The sequence below is a fragment of the Entelurus aequoreus genome, linkage group LG05 (assembly GCF_033978785.1).
Source record: "Entelurus aequoreus isolate RoL-2023_Sb linkage group LG05, RoL_Eaeq_v1.1, whole genome shotgun sequence".
Classification (NCBI taxonomy): Eukaryota; Metazoa; Chordata; class Actinopteri; order Syngnathiformes; family Syngnathidae; genus Entelurus; species Entelurus aequoreus.
This window is the reverse complement of record NC_084735.1, coordinates 87,472,683-87,496,172: the sequence shown is the minus strand read 5'-3', so window position 1 is coordinate 87,496,172 and position 23,490 is coordinate 87,472,683. Positions and strand designations below refer to the sequence as shown.

The following is a 23,490-nucleotide window of genomic DNA, read 5'->3' as shown; positions in this document are numbered from 1 at the left end:
GAGTCAGAGCCGTCCACGCTCTCGTCCACAGACTACCGGAGAAGAACCGAGCCATGCTGGACCTCTTGACCAGTCACCTGCTCAAGTTAGTACACAAACTGGAGATGTGACGTTGGCCAACCAATCAAGTCTTTTCAACGACTCTATGAAGTCAACGGTGAGAACCAATTCCCAGTTGTGAGCAGTTCGTTTGGGAGCCACCCGGCTTGCAACCAGGCGAGAAAAGAAGTCAGAATTCAAAGAGACTTAGCAGCATTTAGATTCACTTTTTTTTTTTTTTAATTCAAAAAAACATTTTTTACATATAAAAATATTTACATATACCCATCAATCCATCCATTTCCTACCGCTTGTCCCTTATGGCAGTGGTCCCCAACCACCGGGCCGCGGCCCGGTACAGGTCCGCGGCCCGGTACCGGTCCGCACAAGAATTAAAAATAAAATAAAATTTTTATTTATTTTTTTTTTTTTTAAAATGAAATCAACATAAAAAACACAATATATACATTCTATATCAATATAGATCAATACAGCCTGCAGGGATACAGTCCGTAAGCACACATGATTGTATTTATTTATTGTCATTTGTCCGTGGGACAAATGACAAATTTACAAGCGTTGACCGGTCCGCAGCTACAAAAAGGTTGGGGACCACTGCCTTATGGGGTCGCAGGGGGTGCAAATAATAATCAGAAAGGTGATAATAAACTGGAGAGCAGTTATCATAATCAGCTCATTTATAAATGTTGCAATTGAAAATGAGATTTTATCATCAAAAACAAATATTATTTATAGAGATGTCCGATAATGGCTTTTTTGCCGATATCCCGATATTGTCCAACTCTTAATTACCGATTCCGATATCAACCGATACCGATATATACAGTGGTGGAATGAACACATTATTGTGCCTCATTTTGTTGTGATGGATGCATGAAACAATGTAACAAGGTTTTAGGTTCCATTCTAGAGGCTAATATTTCCTGGGATAAAATGGCAGTATAAAAAATTAAAAAAAATTGTATTTCTTTATGACAAAAAAACAAAAACATTTTTTTGTCATAAAGAAATACAATCATGTGTGCTTACGGACTGTATCCCTGATGACTAGGGATGTCCAATAATGGCTTTTTGCCGATATCCGATATTCCGATATTGTCCAACTCTTTAATTACCGATACCGATATCAACCGATATATACAGTCGTGGAATTAACACATTATTATGTCTAATTTGGACAACCAGGTATGGTGAAGATAAGGTCCTTTTTAAAGAAAAATAATAAAATAAGATAAATAAATTAAAAACATTTTCTTGAATAAAAAAGAAAGTACAACAATATAAAAACAGTTACATAGAAACTAGTAATGAATGAAAATGAGTCAAATGAAGTGTTAAAGGTTAGTACTATTAGTGGAGCAGCAGCACGCACAATCATGTGTGCTTACGGACTGTATCCCTTGCAGACTGTATTGATATATATTGATATATCATGTAGGAAGCAGAATATTAATAACAGAAAGAAATGGGTGGAGGGAGGTTTTTTGGGTTGGTGCACTAATTGTAAGTGTAATTGTAAAAAAAACCCCAAAAAAACCCGATACCGATAATAAAAAACCGATACCGATAATTTCCGATATTACATTTTAACGCATATATCTCTACTGATGACTGTATTGATTTATATTGATATATAATGTATATATTGTGTTTTTTATGTTGATTTAATTAAAAAAAAAATATATATATATTATTATTTTTTGTTTTGTTTTTAATTTCTTGTGCGGCCGCGGCCCGGTACCAATCGGTCCACGGACCGGTACCGGACCGCGGCCCGGTGGTTGGGGACCACTGCTCCACACGACACCTCCGCTCCGGACAGGCCAACCTCCTCCAACCTCCGAGGACAAAGCTACAAACAATGGGAGACTTTCGGAACGCTCTCCCTGACCACCTGAGGGCACCACAGACTGTGTGGATGCTTTTAAAAAAGGCTTAGAAGCCCTTCTTTTTAAAAAAACATTTTTTTTAGATATATGCATACTAGTTATAGCTATTTGGCTGTTCTAGTTTTTATTTTTCTTTATTATCTTTTTTATTTTTGTATTTATTTATATTTTTGAATACACTGTAGCACTTTGAGATTGTTTACTCAATATAAAGTGCTATTATTATTATGATGATTATTTTGTGAGGTTGTGTATTTGTGTGTGTGTGTTCATGGCGTTTGTGCGCACAGGGTCTCCGCCCACTGTGACCAGAACCTGATGACCGTGTCCAACCTGGCCATGATCTTTGGCCCCACCCTGATGAGGTCGCAGGAGGAGACGGTGGCGGCCATGATGAACATCAAGTTCCAGAACATCGTGGTGGAGATCATCATCGAGAACCACGACAAGGTGCACAAAGGGTACACCAGGTGGCGCGCAAAGACTTGACGCCGTTGTGTTCTGGCTGTCAGATATTTGGCGAGGCCCCGGACCTCTCGGTGCCGCTACCTCAGGCGCCATCTTCTCGGGCGACTCCTCGGAGGAGCAAAGCCATCTGTCTGTCATCGGGGAAGAGGAAGCCGCGCCTTTACCCGCCTGCTCTCTGCTTGGCAGACAACGACAGTGAGTCCATGTTGTACATCTAATCATTTCATTTTAGCCTAACTTAACTTTATACAGAAGCAGATTGATTTTGATGGTTTTATGTTTAACACTGTCTTACGCAACACTTCCTGATGTAGAATACAATGCAAAAATGTCCATTTCTGTCACTTTATCCTGCATCCTCTTTAAAAGTCCAACGTTTTTCCCCGTCAGATTTGGACAAGCATCTGTTGTCACACCTGCCAGCTTGTCCCATTTCAGTCCAAACACGCATTTACCTCTGTGAACAAGTCATTACCCGTGGTTGTCTCTTTAATTGACTGCATGGCTGCCAGCTACTCCGTGATTTGAAAGTCTGCAGTTATCCCACGAGCAGCTGGGCGGTGTCACGTACATCGCAGCTCTCATCCAAAGCCAGCGAAAAACAGTCAAAGTCGGCCGTTTTGTTCTTCAGCTGAAGCTCCAAGTTTCCAGCGATGGTCTCAACCCGCCTCGTTACAGTGCGTCGGGAGAGTGACACGTTCTCAAAGGCGCCCCTCTTCTCCGGGCATATCAGCGCAACAGAGTCCAATAAGCACTCCCTAATAAACTCTCCGTCAGAAAACGCCTTACTTTTTCTGGCGATTTTGTGAGAAATGACAACACTTGTCCTGACGGCTGCATCTCTGGGGGTGTGACATTTGGCTAAAAGTCCTTGCTGGGTTTGCAGTTTTACCATCAACGCATCAGCCTCCTTTGCGCGCTCTTCATCAGACACATTCCGCTATTTTTCCTGGTGCTTGGTCGTGTAGTGGCGATTCAAATGATATTCTTTAAACACAACAACGTGTGTACCACAAATTAAGCACATGGCTTTACCTTTAATTTCTGTAAAGAAATACTTGGCAGTCCATGTCTTGTTGAAAACACACCATTTGTCATCAACTTTTCTCTTTTTAGCGTCTCGGGGGTAACCGGGCATCACTTGTCGCTGTGCACCATCACTCACAGGTTACACACGGACATACGCCCATAAACAACACTTTTCAAAATAAAAGCAGCACAGTTGTATTGCACGCACGACATAAATGTTTTTTGAAATGTATTTTGTAGTTTGTGATTGCCGCTGTTCACATTCACTCACAATCGCGCACGAGCATACGTTCACGTCCACACGGAAGTAACACAAATAATGCTTTTCAAAACAAAAGCAGCACCGTTGTATTGCACACTCGACATAGATACTTTTTTAAATGTATTTTGTAATTAATGATTGGCCTCACGCGGGCCGGACAGGGACGCACCGCAGAATGTCCAGGTCTGCTTTAGGGTCATATAACTTGCACTGTCGTCGAACAAATATGCTAAGCTAGCGCACGTTGACTGTTAGCATGCTAACTCTTTTGCTAGCGTCTATGTCAACAGCCACAAATAGTGCATTTTGGTTTATCTTACCCAGTCATGTGCTAGCTTTATAACGTTAGCATGCTAGTATGCTAACATTAGCATGCTAATGTTTGCAGCTAATTCTACACTTTTTTCTGTAATTCCGCAGCCATACACTTTAGGGTCATATAACTTGCGCTGTCGTCGAACAAGTATGCTAAGCTAGTGCACGCTAACTCTTTTGCTGGGATCCCCTATTTTAGCATGCTAACATTTTATGCTAGCTTTTTTTGCTACTTTCTACGTCTACAGCCACAAATAGTGCATTTTGGTTTATCTTCTTACCCAGTCATGTGCTAGCTTTATAACGTTAGCATGCTAAAATTAGCATTCTAATGTTTGCAGCTAATTCTACACTTTTTTTTCACTAATTCCCCAGCCATACACTTCAGGGTCATATAACTTGCGCTGTTGTCGAACAAGTATGCTAAGCTAGTGCACGTTAACTGTTAGCATGCTAACTCTTTTGCTAGCGTCCCCTATTTTAGTATGCTAACCTCTTCATGCTAGCTCTTTTTGCTACTTTCTACGTCTACAGCCACAAATAATGCATTTTGGTTTATCTTCTTACCCAGTCATGTGCTAGCTTTATAACGTTAGCATGCTAACATTAGCATGCTAATTTTTTCCGCTAATTTCGCACTTTTTTCTCAAATTCTCATATTTGGTGCGTTACAAAGGTTCGTAAAGCAAATAAATAATAATAAATGCAAATAAAAGCAAAAAGTTTGTGGCTGGTAAGTGGAGGTTCCACTGACTTCCCGTTGTTGTCTCCAGGTGACACGTTCAGCAGCAGCCCGGGCACCACCCCCATGGGCACCACCCCCATGGGCAGCCAGGAGTCTCTGTCCTCGCACTCCTCGGAGAAGAACGGCGTGCCGCAAGCGTCTCCCCTGTCCTCGCCTCCTCCCGCCCAGCCCAGCCCCTCCTCTCAAGTGGAGCCGTCTCCTTCCCGCGCCTCCAACGGAGGAGAGCGCCAATGGGCGGCGGACGACCCGGCCGTCCCTGGCAAGCGGGCGTCCTCCGTGGCTTCGTCCATGTTGTCTCTGCGCTCGGCGGCAGAGCGGACGGATTCCACCGTCTCCTTGTCGTCCGCCAAGGAGTCCAGATCTCACTCGTCCTCGTCCACCATCCAGCTGTCCTCCTCGCACTCCCCTCTGAGGGAGGGTCGCTCGGTCCAGAGAGTGTCCTCCGTCTCCTCCCTGGTGGAGCAAAGAGAAGCGACACGGGGGAAAGACTCTCCTCCCACCTACAGGAGGGCCTCCACCTCCTCCTCCTCCTCTTCGTCCTTGTTCCCCTACCAGCGCTCCACATCGTCCTCGCTCACCTCCCTGCACATCTCTGAAGGTGCACACACGCTCACACCATCCACACAACACTGAAGGTGCACACACGCTCACACCATCCACACAACACTGAAGGTGCACACACGCTCACACCATCCACACAACACTGAAGGTGCACACACACTCACACCATCCACACAACACTGAAGGTGCACACACACTCACACCATCCACACAACACTGAAGGTGCACACACACTCACACCATCCACACAACACTGAAGGTGCACACACACTCACACCATCCACACAACACTGAAGGTGCACACACGCTCACACCATCCACACAACACTGAAGGTGCACACACGCTCACACCATCCACACAACACTGAAGGTGCACACACGCTCACACCACCCACACATCTCTGAAGGTGCACACACGCTCACACCATCCACACATCTCTGAAGGTGCACACACGCTCACACCATCCACACAACACTGAAGGTGCACACACACTCACACCATCCACACAACACTGAAGGTGCACACACGCTCACACCATCCACACAACACTGAAGGTGCACACACACTCACACCATCCACACAACACTGAAGGTGCACACACGCTCACACCATCCACACAACACTGAAGGTGCACACACGCTCACACCATCCACACAACACTGAAGGTGCACACACGCTCACACCATCCACACAACACTGAAGGTGCACACACGCTCACACCATCCACACAACACTGAAGGTGCACACACGCTCACACCATCCACACAACACTGACATTCCTTTGTAATAGAAACATTTGTGCCGGTACACTTTTCAACTTCAAACATGTGCTTTTCTACACCATTTATTCTTTTTCTTCTTCTTTTTCACCCCATTCAAACTGTTCCAACTTCAAACCGTTCAGCCTATTCGGAAATCCTGGGCTTTCCCTTGACAAATTCCAAAAATTCCCAGATTTTCCAGAATTCCAGGTTTTCCGAGACATTTTCTCCATTCAAAATGCTTTGGCCATTTTTCAAACATTCGCCATTTTCACATTTTTCAACCAATTCAAACCATTCCACTTTCAATAATATTCCACTCATCCTGGACATTCAAACTATCATTTTTCCTATTTGAAAAAAATTCCAGGAATTCCCAGTTTTCCAAACCCTATTTTCACCCTTTTTTCTGGCGACTACTCCTTCCACATTTTTCACCCCACTTGAAACATTCCACTGTCAAAACATTCCTCTTCATCAGGACAAAAAAAAACAAAGTTGTTTTTGGAACTGGAAAAATTCCCGGTTTTCCCGAAATTCCAGGAATTTCGTAATACTACAACATTTCTCGACCGTTTTGAAAAATACCAACACCAACCATTCCAAATCATTCAGACCAGTCAATGTTTTTACCATTTTCCTGGAATTCCCAAATTTTTATGAAATTCCCATTGAAATATATGGGAAATTTTTCAAAATTCCAAAATTTTTCATCTAATTTTAACTGTTTCAACTTCAAAATATTCAGCCAGTTCAGGAATTAGAAAAAAAAAGTTGTTTTTTGGACTGGAAAAATTCCCGGTTTTCCAGGATATTCCGTAATACCATTTCTCAATTAAAAATGTTACTACTTCAACATTTTTCGACCGTTTTGAAAAATTCCAAAACCAACCATTCAGACCATTCAAGTTTGTTTTTTACTATTTCCAAAAAAATTCCTTCTTTTTCCGGAATTCCCACATATTTATGAAATTCCCATTGAAATGTATGATACATTTTTCAAAATTCCACAACTCCTAAAATTTCATGTAATTTAAACTGTTTCAACTTCAAAATATTCAGCCTGTTCAGGAATTGTGTTATTTCCCGAATTCCCGGATTTCCTCAAAGTCCCAGTTTTTAGGGACATTTTCTCCATTCAAAATGGATTGGCCATTTTTCAAACTTCCACCATTTTCACATTTTTTAACCGATTCAAACCATTCCACTTTCAATAATATTCCACTCATCCTGGACATTCAAACTATAGTTTTTCCAATTTTAAACAAATTCCAGGAATTCACAGAATTCCCAGTTTTCCAAACCCTATTTTCACCCTTTTTTCTGGCGACTACTCTTTCCACATTTTTCACCCCACTTGAACCATTCCACTGTCAAAACATTCCTCATCATCAGGACAAAAAAAAGAAGTTGTTTTTTGGACTGGAAAAATTCCCGGTTTTCCTGAAATTCCAGGAATTCCATAATACTACTTCAACATTTCTCGACCATTTTGAAAAATACCAACACCAACCATTCCAAATCATTCAGACCATTCAATGTTTATACCATTTTCCAAAAAATCCCATCTTTTCCCGGAATTCCCACATTTTTATGCAATTTCCATTGAAATGTATGAGACATTTTTCAAAATTCCAAAATGTTTCATCTAATTTAAACTGTTTCAACTTCAAAATATTCAGCCTGTTCAGGAATTGTGTTATTTCCCAAATTCCCGGATTTCCTCAAAGTCCCAGTTTTTAGGGACATTTTCTCCATTCAAAATGGATACACTTACAATTAGTGCACCAAGCCAAAAAACCTCCCACACCCCATTTCTTTCTGTTATTAATATTCTGCTTCCTACATTATATATCAATATATATCAATACAGTCTGCAAGGGATACAGTCCGTAAGCATTATATATCAATATATATCAATACAGTCTGCAAGGGATACAGTCCGTAAGCACACAGCTGCTGCTCCACTAATAGTACTAACCTTTAACACTTCATTTTACTCATTTTCATTCATTACTAGTTTCTATGTAACTGTTTTTATATTGTTTTACTTTCTTTTTTATTCAAGAAAATGTTTTTAATTTATTTATCTTATTTTACTAATTTTTTAAAAAAGTACCTTATCTTCACCATACCTGGTTGTCCAAATGAGGCATAATAATGTGTTAATTCCACGACTGCATATATCGGTTGATATCGGTATCGGTAATTAAAGAGTTGGACAATATCGGAATATCGGATATCGGCAAAAAGCCATTATCGGACATCCCTAAAAAATAGCTTCAAATAAGTACACTGTCACTAATAACAAGTGCACTTTTCTTGGTAGAAAAAAAGACGACACCTTTTTGCTCAATATGTTGAAAAATATTCTTAAATGAAGTAAATGCTAGTGCCATTATCTTGACATCATGATGTGCGCTTGACATCATGATTTTTTTTTTCATGCTTGAAGTAAGAAATTATTACTTTAAAAAAGTATTTTTATACTTGTGAGTGTTAATGACACAGCTTTGCATCAGTTGATATTCTAGTTTTACTCAACATACACTACCGTTCAAAAGTTTGGGGTCACCCAAACAATTTAGTGTTCGAGCCTTCATTTCTAAGAACAAGAATAGACTGTGGAGTTTCAGATGAAAGTTCTCTTTTTCTGGCCATTTTGAGCGTTTGATTGACCCCACAAATGTGATGCTCCAGAAACTCAATGTGCTCAAAGGAAGGTCAGTTTTGTAGCTTCTGTAAGGAGCTAAAGTGTTTTCAGATGTGTGAACATGATTGCACAAGGGTTTTCTAATCATCAATTAGCCTTCTGAGCCAATGAGCAAACACATTGTACCATTAGAACACTGGAGTGATAGTTGCTGGAAATGGGCCTCTATACACCTATGTAGATATTGCACCAAAAAGCAGACATTTGCAGCTAGAATAGTCATTTAGCACATTAGCAATGTATAGAGTGTATTTCTTTAAAGTTAAGACTAGTTTAAAGTTATCTTCATTGAAAAGTACAGTGCTTTTCCTTCAAAAATAAGGACATTTACATGTGACCCCAAACTTTTGAACGCTAGTGTATATATATAACATCTCAGCAACAAGCTGTAATATCTTACTGAGGTCATTTAGGAGCAAAACACTTAAAAGAAGTAAAACACTCTAACATCAAATCTGCTTAGTGAGAAGAATGATCTTATCAGACAGAAAAGAAGCAAATATCAGCCTTATTTGACATATTTCATCTTACTTAGATTTCACTTTTTGCAAACACTGTTCGTCTATTATAGTTTTTTTAATCTTATTTATGTTTTATTATTAATAACCAGTATTTTAGAATACCTTAAAGGCCTACTGAAATGATTTTTTTAAATTTAAACGGGAATAGCAGATCCATTCTATGTGTCATACTTGATCATTTGGCGATATTGCCATATTTTTGCTGAAAGGATTTAGTAGAGAAAATCGACGATAAAGTTGGCAACTTTTGCTCGCTGATAAAAAAAAGCCTTGCCTGTATCGGAAGTAGCGTGACGTCACAGGAGCTAGTATTCCTCACAACTCCCCGTTGTTTACAATGGAGCGAGAGAGATTCGGACCGAGAAAGTGATGATTACCCCATTAATTTGAGCCAGGATGAAAGATTCGTGGATGAGGAACGTTACAGTGAAGGACTAGAGTGCAGTGCAGGACGTATCTTTTTTCGCTCTGACCGTAACTTAGGTACAAGCTGGCTCATTGGATTCCACACTCTCTCCTTTTTCTATTGTGGATCACGGATTTGTATTTTAAACCACCTGGGATACTATATCCTCTTGAAAATGAGAGTCCAGAACGCCAAATGGACATTCAGTGCCTTTTATCTCCACGTCAATACATCGACGAAATGCTTTAGCTACAAGCTAACGTGATAGCATCGTGCTTTAACTGCATATAGAAACAAAAAAATAAACCCCTGACTGGAAGTATAGATAGAAAATCAACAATACTATTAAACTGTGGACATGTAAATACACGGTTAATGCTTTTTCCAGGCTGGCGAAGGTTAACAATGCTGTGCTAACGACGCCATTGAAGCTAACTTAGCAACTTAGCAACGGGACTTCACAGAGCTGTGCTAAAAACATTAGCTCTCCACCTACGCCAGCCAGCCCTCATCTGCTCATCAACACCCGTGCTCACCTGCGTTCCAGCGATCGGCGGAAGGATGAAGGACTTCACCCGATGCGTTTGGCGGCCGGGAGACGTAGGAAGTCAAGGTGAGGTCGGCGGCTAGCGCTCCAACAAAGTCCTCCTGGTTGTGTTGCTGCAGTCCGCCGCTAATACACCGATCCCACCTACAACTGTCTTCTTTGCAGCCTTCATTGTTCATTAAACAAATTGCAAAAGATGTCCAGAATACTGTGGAATTATGAAATGAAAACAGAGCTTTTTGTATAGGATTCTACGGGGTACCATAACTTCCGTTACTCTGACTTCGTCACGCGCATACGTCATCATACCGCGACGTTTTAGCCGGATATTTCCCGGGAAGTTTAAAATGTCACTTTATAAGTTAACCCGGCCGTATTGGCATGTGTTGCAATGTTAAGATGTCATCATTGATATATAAACTATCAGACTGCGTGGTCGCTAGTAGTGGCTTTCAGTAGGCCTTTAAAGATCCTCTAACGTCACAAAGCAGCACAGAAGAATATCAGTAGTATTTGAATATTTGCAGTGATAGGAGGGGACAACTCCACACAGGTTCTCAGTGATAGGAGGGGACAACTCCACTCCACACAGGTTCTCAGTGATAGGAGGGGACAACTCCACACAGATTCTCAATGCTAGGAGGGGACAACTCCACTCCACACAGGTTCTCAGTGATAGGAGGGGACAACAACACTCCACACATATTTGCAGTGCTAGGAGGGGACAACTCCACACAGGTTCTCAGTGATAGGAGGGGACAACTCCACTCCACACGGGTTCTCAGTGATAGGAGGGGACAACTCCTCTCCACACAGGTTCTCAGTGATAGGAGGGGACAACTCCACCCCACACAGGTTCTCAGTGATAGGAGGGGACAACTCCACCCCACACAGGTTCTCAGTGATAGGAGGGGACAACTCCACTCCACACGGGTTCTCAGTGATAGGAGGGGACAACTCCACCCCACACAGGTTCTCAGTGATAGGAGGGGACAACTCCACTCCACACAGGTTCTCAGTGATAGGAGGGGACAACAACACTCCACACATATTTGCAGTGCTAGGAGGGGACAACTCCACACAGGTTCTCAGTGATAGGAGGGGACAACTCCACTCCACACGGGTTCTCAGTGATAGGAGGGGACAACTCCACTCCACACGGGTTCTCAGTGCTAGGAGGGGACAACTCCACACCACACAGGTTCTCAGTGCTAGGAGGGGACAACTCCACACCACACAGGTTCTCAGTGCTAGGAGGGGACAACTCCACACCACACGGGTTCTCAGTGATAGGAGGGGACAACTCCACACCACACAGGTTCTCAGTGATAGGAGGGGACAACTCCACACCACACAGGTTCTCAGTGATAGGAGGGGACAACTCCACTCCACACAGGTTCTCAGTGCGAGGAGGGGACAACTCCACTCCACACAGGTTCTCAGTGCTAGGAGGGGACAACTCCACTCCACACGGGTTCTCAGTGATAGGAGGGGACAACTCCACTCCACACGGGTTCTCAGTGATAGGAGGGGACAACTCCACTCCACACGGGTTCTCAGTGATAGGAGGGGACAACTCCACTCCACACGGGTTCTCAGTGATAGGAGGGGACAACTCCACTCCACACGGGTTCTCAGTGATAGGAGGGGACAACTCCACTCCACACGGGTTCTCAGTGATAGGAGGGGACAACTCCACTCCACACAGGTTCTCAGTGATAGGAGGGGACAACTCCACTCCACACGGGTTCTCAGTGATAGGAGGGGACAACTCCACTCCACACGGGTTCTCAGTGATAGGAGGGGACAACTCCACTCCACACAGGTTCTCAGTGATAGGAGGGGACAACTCCACTCCACACGGGTTCTCAGTGATAGGAGGGGACAACTCCACACCACACAGGTTCTCAGTGCTAGGAGGGGACAACTCCACACCACACAGGTTCTCAGTGCTAGGAGGGGACAACTCCACACCACACGGGTTCTCAGTGATAGGAGGGGACAACTCCACTCCACACAGGTTCTCAGTGATAGGAGGGGACAACTCCACTCCACACAGGTTCTCAGTGATAGGAGGGGACAACTCCACTCCACACAGGTTCTCAGTGATAGGAGGGGACAACTCCACTCCACACGGGTTCTCAGTGATAGGAGGGGACAACTCCACTCCACACGGGTTCTCAGTGATAGGAGGGGACAACTCCACTCCACACGGGTTCTCAGTGATAGGAGGGGACAACTCCACTCCACACAGGTTCTCAGTGATAGGAGGGGACAACTCCACTCCACACGGGTTCTCAGTGATAGGAGGGGACAACTCCACACCACACAGGTTCTCAGTGCTAGGAGGGGACAACTCCACACCACACAGGTTCTCAGTGCTAGGAGGGGACAACTCCACACCACACGGGTTCTCAGTGATAGGAGGGGACAACTCCACTCCACACAGGTTCTCAGTGATAGGAGGGGACAACTCCACTCCACACGGGTTCTCAGTGATAGGAGGGGACAACTCCACTCCACACAGGTTCTCAGTGATAGGAGGGGACAACTCCACTCCACACGGGTTCTCAGTGATAGGAGGGGACAACTCCACTCCACACAGGTTCTCAGTGATAGGAGGGGACAACTCCACTCCACACGGGTTCTCAGTGATAGGAGGGGACAACTCCACACCACACAGGTTCTCAGTGCTAGGAGGGGACAACTCCACACCACACAGGTTCTCAGTGCTAGGAGGGGACAACTCCACACCACACGGGTTCTCAGTGATAGGAGGGGACAACTCCACTCCACACAGGTTCTCAGTGATAGGAGGGGACAACTCCACTCCACACAGGTTCTCAGTGATAGGAGGGGACAACTCCACTCCACACAGGTTCTCAGTGATAGGAGGGGACAACTCCACTCCACACGGGTTCTCAGTGATAGGAGGGGACAACTCCACTCCACACGGGTTCTCAGTGATAGGAGGGGACAACTCCACACCACACAGGTTCTCAGTGATAGGAGGGGACAACTCCACTCCACACAGGTTCTCAGTGATAGGAGGGGACAACAACACTCCACACATATTTGCAGTGCTAGGAGGGGACAACTCCACACAGGTTCTCAGTGATAGGAGGGGACAACTCCACTCCACACGGGTTCTCAGTGATAGGAGGGGACAACTCCACTCCACACGGGTTCTCAGTGCTAGGAGGGGACAACTCCACACCACACAGGTTCTCAGTGCTAGGAGGGGACAACTCCACACCACACAGGTTCTCAGTGCTAGGAGGGGACAACTCCACACCACACGGGTTCTCAGTGATAGGAGGGGACAACTCCACACCACACAGGTTCTCAGTGATAGGAGGGGACAACTCCACACCACACAGGTTCTCAGTGATAGGAGGGGACAACTCCACTCCACACAGGTTCTCAGTGCGAGGAGGGGACAACTCCACTCCACACAGGTTCTCAGTGCTAGGAGGGGACAACTCCACTCCACACGGGTTCTCAGTGATAGGAGGGGACAACTCCACTCCACACGGGTTCTCAGTGATAGGAGGGGACAACTCCACTCCACACGGGTTCTCAGTGATAGGAGGGGACAACTCCACTCCACACGGGTTCTCAGTGATAGGAGGGGACAACTCCACTCCACACGGGTTCTCAGTGATAGGAGGGGACAACTCCACTCCACACGGGTTCTCAGTGATAGGAGGGGACAACTCCACTCCACACAGGTTCTCAGTGATAGGAGGGGACAACTCCACTCCACACGGGTTCTCAGTGATAGGAGGGGACAACTCCACTCCACACGGGTTCTCAGTGATAGGAGGGGACAACTCCACTCCACACAGGTTCTCAGTGATAGGAGGGGACAACTCCACTCCACACGGGTTCTCAGTGATAGGAGGGGACAACTCCACACCACACAGGTTCTCAGTGCTAGGAGGGGACAACTCCACACCACACAGGTTCTCAGTGCTAGGAGGGGACAACTCCACACCACACGGGTTCTCAGTGATAGGAGGGGACAACTCCACTCCACACAGGTTCTCAGTGATAGGAGGGGACAACTCCACTCCACACAGGTTCTCAGTGATAGGAGGGGACAACTCCACTCCACACAGGTTCTCAGTGATAGGAGGGGACAACTCCACTCCACACGGGTTCTCAGTGATAGGAGGGGACAACTCCACTCCACACGGGTTCTCAGTGATAGGAGGGGACAACTCCACTCCACACGGGTTCTCAGTGATAGGAGGGGACAACTCCACTCCACACAGGTTCTCAGTGATAGGAGGGGACAACTCCACTCCACACGGGTTCTCAGTGATAGGAGGGGACAACTCCACACCACACAGGTTCTCAGTGCTAGGAGGGGACAACTCCACACCACACAGGTTCTCAGTGCTAGGAGGGGACAACTCCACACCACACGGGTTCTCAGTGATAGGAGGGGACAACTCCACTCCACACAGGTTCTCAGTGATAGGAGGGGACAACTCCACTCCACACGGGTTCTCAGTGATAGGAGGGGACAACTCCACTCCACACAGGTTCTCAGTGATAGGAGGGGACAACTCCACTCCACACGGGTTCTCAGTGATAGGAGGGGACAACTCCACTCCACACAGGTTCTCAGTGATAGGAGGGGACAACTCCACTCCACACGGGTTCTCAGTGATAGGAGGGGACAACTCCACACCACACAGGTTCTCAGTGCTAGGAGGGGACAACTCCACACCACACAGGTTCTCAGTGCTAGGAGGGGACAACTCCACACCACACGGGTTCTCAGTGATAGGAGGGGACAACTCCACTCCACACAGGTTCTCAGTGATAGGAGGGGACAACTCCACTCCACACAGGTTCTCAGTGATAGGAGGGGACAACTCCACTCCACACAGGTTCTCAGTGATAGGAGGGGACAACTCCACTCCACACGGGTTCTCAGTGATAGGAGGGGACAACTCCACTCCACACGGGTTCTCAGTGATAGGAGGGGACAACTCCACTCCACACGGGTTCTCAGTGATAGGAGGGGACAACTCCACTCCACACAGGTTCTCAGTGATAGGAGGGGACAACTCCACTCCACACGGGTTCTCAGTGATAGGAGGGGACAACTCCACACCACACAGGTTCTCAGTGCTAGGAGGGGACAACTCCACACCACACAGGTTCTCAGTGCTAGGAGGGGACAACTCCACACCACACGGGTTCTCAGTGATAGGAGGGGACAACTCCACTCCACACAGGTTCTCAGTGATAGGAGGGGACAACTCCACTCCACACAGGTTCTCAGTGATAGGAGGGGACAACTCCACTCCACACGGGTTCTCAGTGATAGGAGGGGACAACTCCACACCACACAGGTTCTCAGTGCTAGGAGGGGACAACTCCACACCACACAGGTTCTCAGTGCTAGGAGGGGACAACTCCACACCACACAGGTTCTCAGTGATAGGAGGGGACAGCTCCACACCACACAGGTTCTCAGTGCTAGGAGGGGACAACTCCACACCACACAGGTTCTCAGTGATAGGAGGGGACAACTCCACACCACACAGGTTCTCAGTGCTAGGAGGGGACAACTCCACACCACACAGGTTCTCAGTGATAGGAGGGGACAACTCCACACCACACAGGTTCTCAGTGATAGGAGGGGACAACTCCACACCACACGGGTTCTCAGTGATAGGAGGGGACAACTCCACACCACACAGGTTCTCAGTGCTAGGAGGGGACAACTCCACTCCACACAGGTTCTCAGTGATAGGAGGGGACAACTCCACTCCACACGGGTTCTCAGTGATAGGAGGGGACAACTCCACTCCACACGGGTTCTCAGTGATAGGAGGGGACAACTCCACTCCACACGGGTTCTCAGTGATAGGAGGGGACAACTCCACTCCACACAGGTTCTCAGTGATAGGAGGGGACAACTCCACTCCACACGGGTTCTCAGTGATAGGAGGGGACAACTCCACACCACACAGGTTCTCAGTGCTAGGAGGGGACAACTCCACACCACACAGGTTCTCAGTGCTAGGAGGGGACAACTCCACACCACACGGGTTCTCAGTGATAGGAGGGGACAACTCCACTCCACACAGGTTCTCAGTGATAGGAGGGGACAACTCCACTCCACACAGGTTCTCAGTGATAGGAGGGGACAACTCCACTCCACACGGGTTCTCAGTGATAGGAGGGGACAACTCCACACCACACAGGTTCTCAGTGCTAGGAGGGGACAACTCCACACCACACAGGTTCTCAGTGCTAGGAGGGGACAACTCCACACCACACAGGTTCTCAGTGATAGGAGGGGACAGCTCCACACCACACAGGTTCTCAGTGCTAGGAGGGGACAACTCCACACCACACAGGTTCTCAGTGATAGGAGGGGACAACTCCACACCACACAGGTTCTCAGTGCTAGGAGGGGACAACTCCACACCACACAGGTTCTCAGTGATAGGAGGGGACAACTCCACACCACACAGGTTCTCAGTGATAGGAGGGGACAACTCCACACCACACGGGTTCTCAGTGATAGGAGGGGACAACTCCACACCACACAGGTTCTCAGTGCTAGGAGGGGACAACTCCACTCCACACAGGTTCTCAGTGATAGGAGGGGACAACTCCACTCCACACGGGTTCTCAGTGATAGGAGGGGACAACTCCACTCCACACGGGTTCTCAGTGATAGGAGGGGACAACTCCACTCCACACGGGTTCTCAGTGATAGGAGGGGACAACTCCACTCCACACAGGTTCTCAGTGATAGGAGGGGACAACTCCACTCCACACGGGTTCTCAGTGATAGGAGGGGACAACTCCACACCACACAGGTTCTCAGTGCTAGGAGGGGACAACTCCACACCACACAGGTTCTCAGTGCTAGGAGGGGACAACTCCACACCACACGGGTTCTCAGTGATAGGAGGGGACAACTCCACTCCACACAGGTTCTCAGTGATAGGAGGGGACAACTCCACTCCACACAGGTTCTCAGTGATAGGAGGGGACAACTCCACTCCACACGGGTTCTCAGTGATAGGAGGGGACAACTCCACACCACACAGGTTCTCAGTGCTAGGAGGGGACAACTCCACACCACACAGGTTCTCAGTGCTAGGAGGGGACAACTCCACACCACACAGGTTCTCAGTGATAGGAGGGGACAGCTCCACACCACACAGGTTCTCAGTGCTAGGAGGGGACAACTCCACACCACACAGGTTCTCAGTGATAGGAGGGGACAACTCCACACCACACAGGTTCTCAGTGATAGGAGGGGACAACTCCACACCACACAGGTTCTCAGTGATAGGAGGGGACAACTCCACACCACACAGGTTCTCAGTGATAGGAGGGGACAACTCCACACCACACGGGTTCTCAGTGATAGGAGGGGACAACTCCACACCACACAGGTTCTCAGTGCTAGGAGGGGACAACTCCACTCCACACAGGTTCTCAGTGATAGGAGGGGACAACTCCACTCCACACGGGTTCTCAGTGATAGGAGGGGACAACTCCACTCCACACGGGTTCTCAGTGATAGGAGGGGACAACTCCACTCCACACGGGTTCTCAGTGATAGGAGGGGACAACTCCACTCCACACAGGTTCTCAGTGATAGGAGGGGACAACTCCACTCCACACGGGTTCTCAGTGATAGGAGGGGACAACTCCACACCACACAGGTTCTCAGTGCTAGGAGGGGACAACTCCACACCACACAGGTTCTCAGTGCTAGGAGGGGACAACTCCACACCACACGGGTTCTCAGTGATAGGAGGGGACAACTCCACTCCACACAGGTTCTCAGTGATAGGAGGGGACAACTCCACTCCACACAGGTTCTCAGTGATAGGAGGGGACAACTCCACTCCACACGGGTTCTCAGTGATAGGAGGGGACAACTCCACACCACACAGGTTCTCAGTGCTAGGAGGGGACAACTCCACACCACACAGGTTCTCAGTGCTAGGAGGGGACAACTCCACACCACACAGGTTCTCAGTGATAGGAGGGGACAGCTCCACACCACACAGGTTCTCAGTGCTAGGAGGGGACAACTCCACACCACACAGGTTCTCAGTGATAGGAGGGGACAACTCCACACCACACAGGTTCTCAGTGCTAGGAGGGGACAACTCCACACCACACAGGTTCTCAGTGATAGGAGGGGACAACTCCACACCACACAGGTTCTCAGTGCTAGGAGGGGACAACTCCACACCACACGGGTTCTCAGAAGAGATAAAGGTTCCCTCTTGTTGCCGCCCAGATTATAGGAGCTGCCACGGCTCCGTGCAGAGTTTGGCCTCGCTGGACCCCCGAGACGCCTCACGCAGGATCTCACACCTCCGCCGAAGCTCCGACGTCAAACACTCCTCGTCCAGCAACGGCTACCAGAGACCCGGATCCGTGTAGGCGTCTTTGAAGGGTCCCTGCAGCTGGCTGTTCCAGTCTTGACGTCTGTGTTTGTGTCTTGCAGCCTGTCAGCACGCACTCAACAGCGGGACAGCTCACTCTTCTCCTCAGCTTTGGACATTTGTCCCTCCGGAAGGTTGGTACTTTCCTTGCACTTTCCACCCAAAGCCCATCAGATCCTCATTTCCCCCATGCGACTGTTACAGGGAAGCCAAGGCTCTGTACTCCTGTGAGGCGGAGCACAGCCATGAGCTCAGCTTTCCACAGGGGGCGCTGCTCACCAACGGTAAGAAATCAATCAATGTTGATTTATATAGCCCGAAATCCCAAGTGTCTCAAAGGGCTGCATAGCTCGGTTGGTAGAGTGGCCGTGCCAGCAACTTGAGGGTTCCAGGTTCGATTCCCGCTTCCGCCATCCTAGTCACTGCCGTTGTGTCCTTGGGCAAGACACTTGACCCACCTGCCACCCACACTGCTTGAAATGTCACTTACATATTGGCTTTCACTATGTGAAGCGCTTTGAGTCACTAGAGAAAGGCGCTATATAAATATCATTCACTTCACAACGACATCCTCGGTTCAGATCCCACATCAGGGCAAGGAAAAACTCAACCCAGTGGGATGACAATGAGAAACCTTGGAGAGGACCGCAGATGTGGGTTATCTTTTTGTTATCTTTTTGTTTTTACATATCTTTGAAGGTATACACCTCAAACATTTTGCTCCTTGACACATGTTATTTACATATCTTTGAAGGTATACACCTCAAACATTTTGCTCCTTGACGCATGTTATTTACATATCTTTGAAGGTATACACCTCAAACATTTTGCTCCTTGACACATGTTTTTACATATCTTTGAAGGTATACACCTCAAACATTTTGCTCCTTGACGCATGTTTTTACATATCTTTGAAGGTATACACCTCAAACATTTTGCTCCTTGACACATGTTATTTACATATCTTTGAAGGTATACACCTCAAACATTTTGCTCCTTGACGCATGTTATTTACATATCTTTGAAGGTATACACCTCAAACATTTTGCTCCCTGACACATGTTATTTACATATCTTTGAAGGTATACACCTCAAACATTTTGCTCCTTGACACATGTTATTTACATATCTTTGAAGGTATACACCTCAAACATTTTGCTCCCTGACACATGTTATTTACATATCTTTGAAGGTATACACCTCAAACATTTTGCTCCTTGACACATGTTATTTACATATCTTTGAAGGTATACACCTCAAACATTTTGCTCCCTGACACATGTTATTTACATATCTTTGAAGGTATACACCTCAAACATTTTGCTCCTTGACACATGTTATTTACATATCTTTGAAGGTATACACCTCAAACATTTTGCTCCCTGACACATGTTATTTACATATCTTTGAAGGTATACACCTCAAACATTTTGCTCCTTGACACATGTTATTTACATATCTTTGAAGGTATACACCTCAAACATTTTGCTCCTTGACACATGTTATTTACATATCTTTGAAGGTATACACCTCAAACATTTTGCTCCCTGACACATGTTATTTACATATCTTTGAAGGTATACACCTCAAACATTTTGCTCCTTGACACATGTTATTTACATATCTTTGAAGGTATACACCTCAAACATTTTGCTCCCTGACACATGTTATTTACATATCTTTGAAGGTATACACCTCAAACATTTTGCTCCTTGACACATGTTATTTACATATCTTTGAAGGTATACACCTCAAACATTTTGCTCCTTGACACATGTTATTTACATATCTTTGAAGGTATACACCTCAAACATTTTGCTCCTTGACACATGTTATTTACATATCTTTGAAGGTATACACCTCAAACATTTTGCTCCTTGACACATGTTATTTACATATCTTTGAAGGTATACACCTCAAACATTTTGCTCCTTGACACATGTTATTTACATATCTTTGAAGGTATACACCTCAAACATTTTGCTCCTTGACACATGTTTTTACATATCTTTGAAGGTATACACCTCAAACATTTTGCTCCTTGACGCATGTTATTTACATATCTTTGAAGGTATACACCTCAAACATTTTGCTCCTTGACACATGTTATTTACATATCTTTGAAGGTATACACCTCAAACATTTTGCTCCTTGACGCATGTTATTTACATATCTTTGAAGGTATACACCTCAAACATTTTGCTCCTTGACGCATGCTTACTGTCTGATGTTAACTGTTAGCATATAAGCATGCATGCTAGCTATTTTGGCTTTTTTTTTTAGTTATACACCTCTGTCATATATTTTGATACTTGAGGCGTGCTTTACCGTTAGCCTGCTAATGTTAGCATGTTAGCTGTTTTAAATATTTTTGAAGGTACACACCTCAAAGTCATATATTTAGGTACGTGAGGCATGCTTACTGTTAGCATGTTATCTCTTTGTTTTTTACATATTTTTGAAGGTATACACCTAAGAGTCAAACATTTTGCTCCTTGACGCATGCTCACTGTCAGATGTTAACTGTTAGCAAGCATGCTAGCGTTTTTTTTTTTTTTTAGATTTACACTTCTTTAACCTATTTTGCAACTTGAGACATGCTTTACTGTTAGCATGTTAGCTATTTTAAATATTTTGTAAGGTATACTCCTCAAAGTCATATATTTAGGTACTTGAGGCATGCTTACTGTTAGCACGCTAACGTTCGCATGTTATCTTACTGTTTCCCAACGTTTTTTAATGTATTTTAGAGTACATTTTATTGACTTCTAATGTGGGACGCCATGACCCAACCGTGGTTTTCATCCACAGTGCATTCGTCCGTGGAACCAGGTTGGCTGCAGGCGACCTTCAAGGGCAAGACGGGCCTCGTTCCGGAAAACTACATCGCGTACGCCTGACTGACGTCGCTCACGTACGCCTGACTGACGTCGCTCACGCCTGACTGACGTCGCGTACGCCTGACTGACGTCGCTCACGCCTGACTGACGTCGCGTACGCCTGACTGACGTCGCTCACGTACGCCTGACTGACGTCGCTCACGTACGCCTGACTGACGTCGCTCACGCCTGACTGACGTCGCGTACGCCTGACTGACATCGCTCACGCCTGACTGACGTCGCGTACGCCTGACTGACGTCGCTCACGTACGCCTGACTGACGTCGCTCACGCCTGACTGACGTCGCGTACGCCTGACTGACGTCGCTCACGCCTGACTGACGTCGCGTACGCCTGACTGACGTCGCTCACGTACACCTGACTGACGTCACGTACACCTGACTGACGTCGCTCACGTACACCTGACTGACGTCACGTACACCTGACTGACGTCGCTCACGTACACCTGACTGACGTCGCTCACGTACACCTGACTGACATCACTCACATACACCTGACTGACTTGTGACGTCATCACACTGCTGACCGCCTTGAAAATGTTTACCGTCCAGAAGTCCACTTTGACACCTGTGCCAAAGTGTTGCTGAAATCACTGAAATATTGACTGACACTGGCCACAACATTAGGTACACCTGCACCGTCCAATGCAGGGCTGTCCAAAGCACACAAGTTTGCATTCATTTAACTACACGCTCCAAAAGGGACAAGCGGTAGAAAATGGATGGATGGATGGATGCTATTGTGTCACCATCTAGTGGGCAACTTGAATAAATCAGGTCAAGGACCTTTTAATTATGCTCTTGAATGGGAGTTTGTGCAGCATTTACTTGTATGACCCAATTCAAACAACCTTCCCCAGTCATGATGCTGACATAAGTCAACACACATGGTCACAAATAACACAACCTGTTCACTGAACTTTGTGGATATTATTAAAAATATAGTAACCTTGACTATTATCCGTCCATCCATCCATTTTCTACCTATATACATATATATATATATATATATATATATATATATATATATATATATATATATATATATATATATATATATATATATATATATATATATATATATATATATATGTGTGTGTATATATATGTATATATACTGTATACATATATATATATATATATATATATATATATATGCATATACATATATATATATATATATATGTATGTATATATTTGTATATATATATATACATACATATATATATATGTATATCTATACACTGTATGTATATATATGTATGTATATATATGTGGGTATATATATATGTATGTATATATATGTATATATATATATGTTTGTATATATGTATACATACATATATATGTATGTATGTATATGTATACATACATATACATATATATGTATATACATATATATACATATATATGTATATATATACATATATATGTATATATATATATACATAAATATGTATGTATATATATACATATACATATAATGTATATGTATGTATATATGTATATATATATATAAATATACATACATATATGTATACATACTGTATACATATATATGTATATGTGTATATATATATATATATATATATATATATATATATATATATATATATATATATATATATATATATATATATATATATATATATATATATATATATATATATATATATATACACACATACTTTACATGCTTTCGGCCCTGGAACAAATTTGTATAGCCCAATGTGAGTAAGTTTGGACACCCCTGGTCTAATGTGCGTAATTTTTTGTAAATGTTGATTTTTATCTTTATTTTTTTTGATACAAGTTTTGTATATGCTGGTGATAAACAGTGCAGGTGTTTACTGTATTCCTCTCACCGCAC

General features: G+C 45.1%; 1 protein-coding gene across 2 annotated transcripts in view; it reads left to right on the top strand.

The window, feature by feature from the left end:
* The window catches only part of arhgap42a (Rho GTPase activating protein 42a), a 55,731-nt gene extending 33,132 nt beyond the window's left edge, over positions 1-22,599 (top strand). For both annotated transcript variants that reach the window (XM_062049257.1, XM_062049258.1), the window contains exons 17-24: positions 1-85; positions 2,240-2,399; positions 2,462-2,612; positions 4,797-5,366; positions 18,575-18,716; positions 18,785-18,856; positions 18,927-19,006; positions 21,534-22,599. The exon at positions 1-85 is cut by the window's left edge and continues 21 nt beyond it. In XM_062049257.1, coding sequence (XP_061905241.1) covers positions 1-85; positions 2,240-2,399; positions 2,462-2,612; positions 4,797-5,366; positions 18,575-18,716; positions 18,785-18,856; positions 18,927-19,006; positions 21,534-21,622 — 1,349 coding nt within the window. In that variant the 3' untranslated portion in view covers positions 21,623-22,599. The remainder of the gene's footprint in view (positions 86-2,239; positions 2,400-2,461; positions 2,613-4,796; positions 5,367-18,574; positions 18,717-18,784; positions 18,857-18,926; positions 19,007-21,533) is intronic.
* Positions 22,600-23,490: the final 891 nt, after the last annotated feature.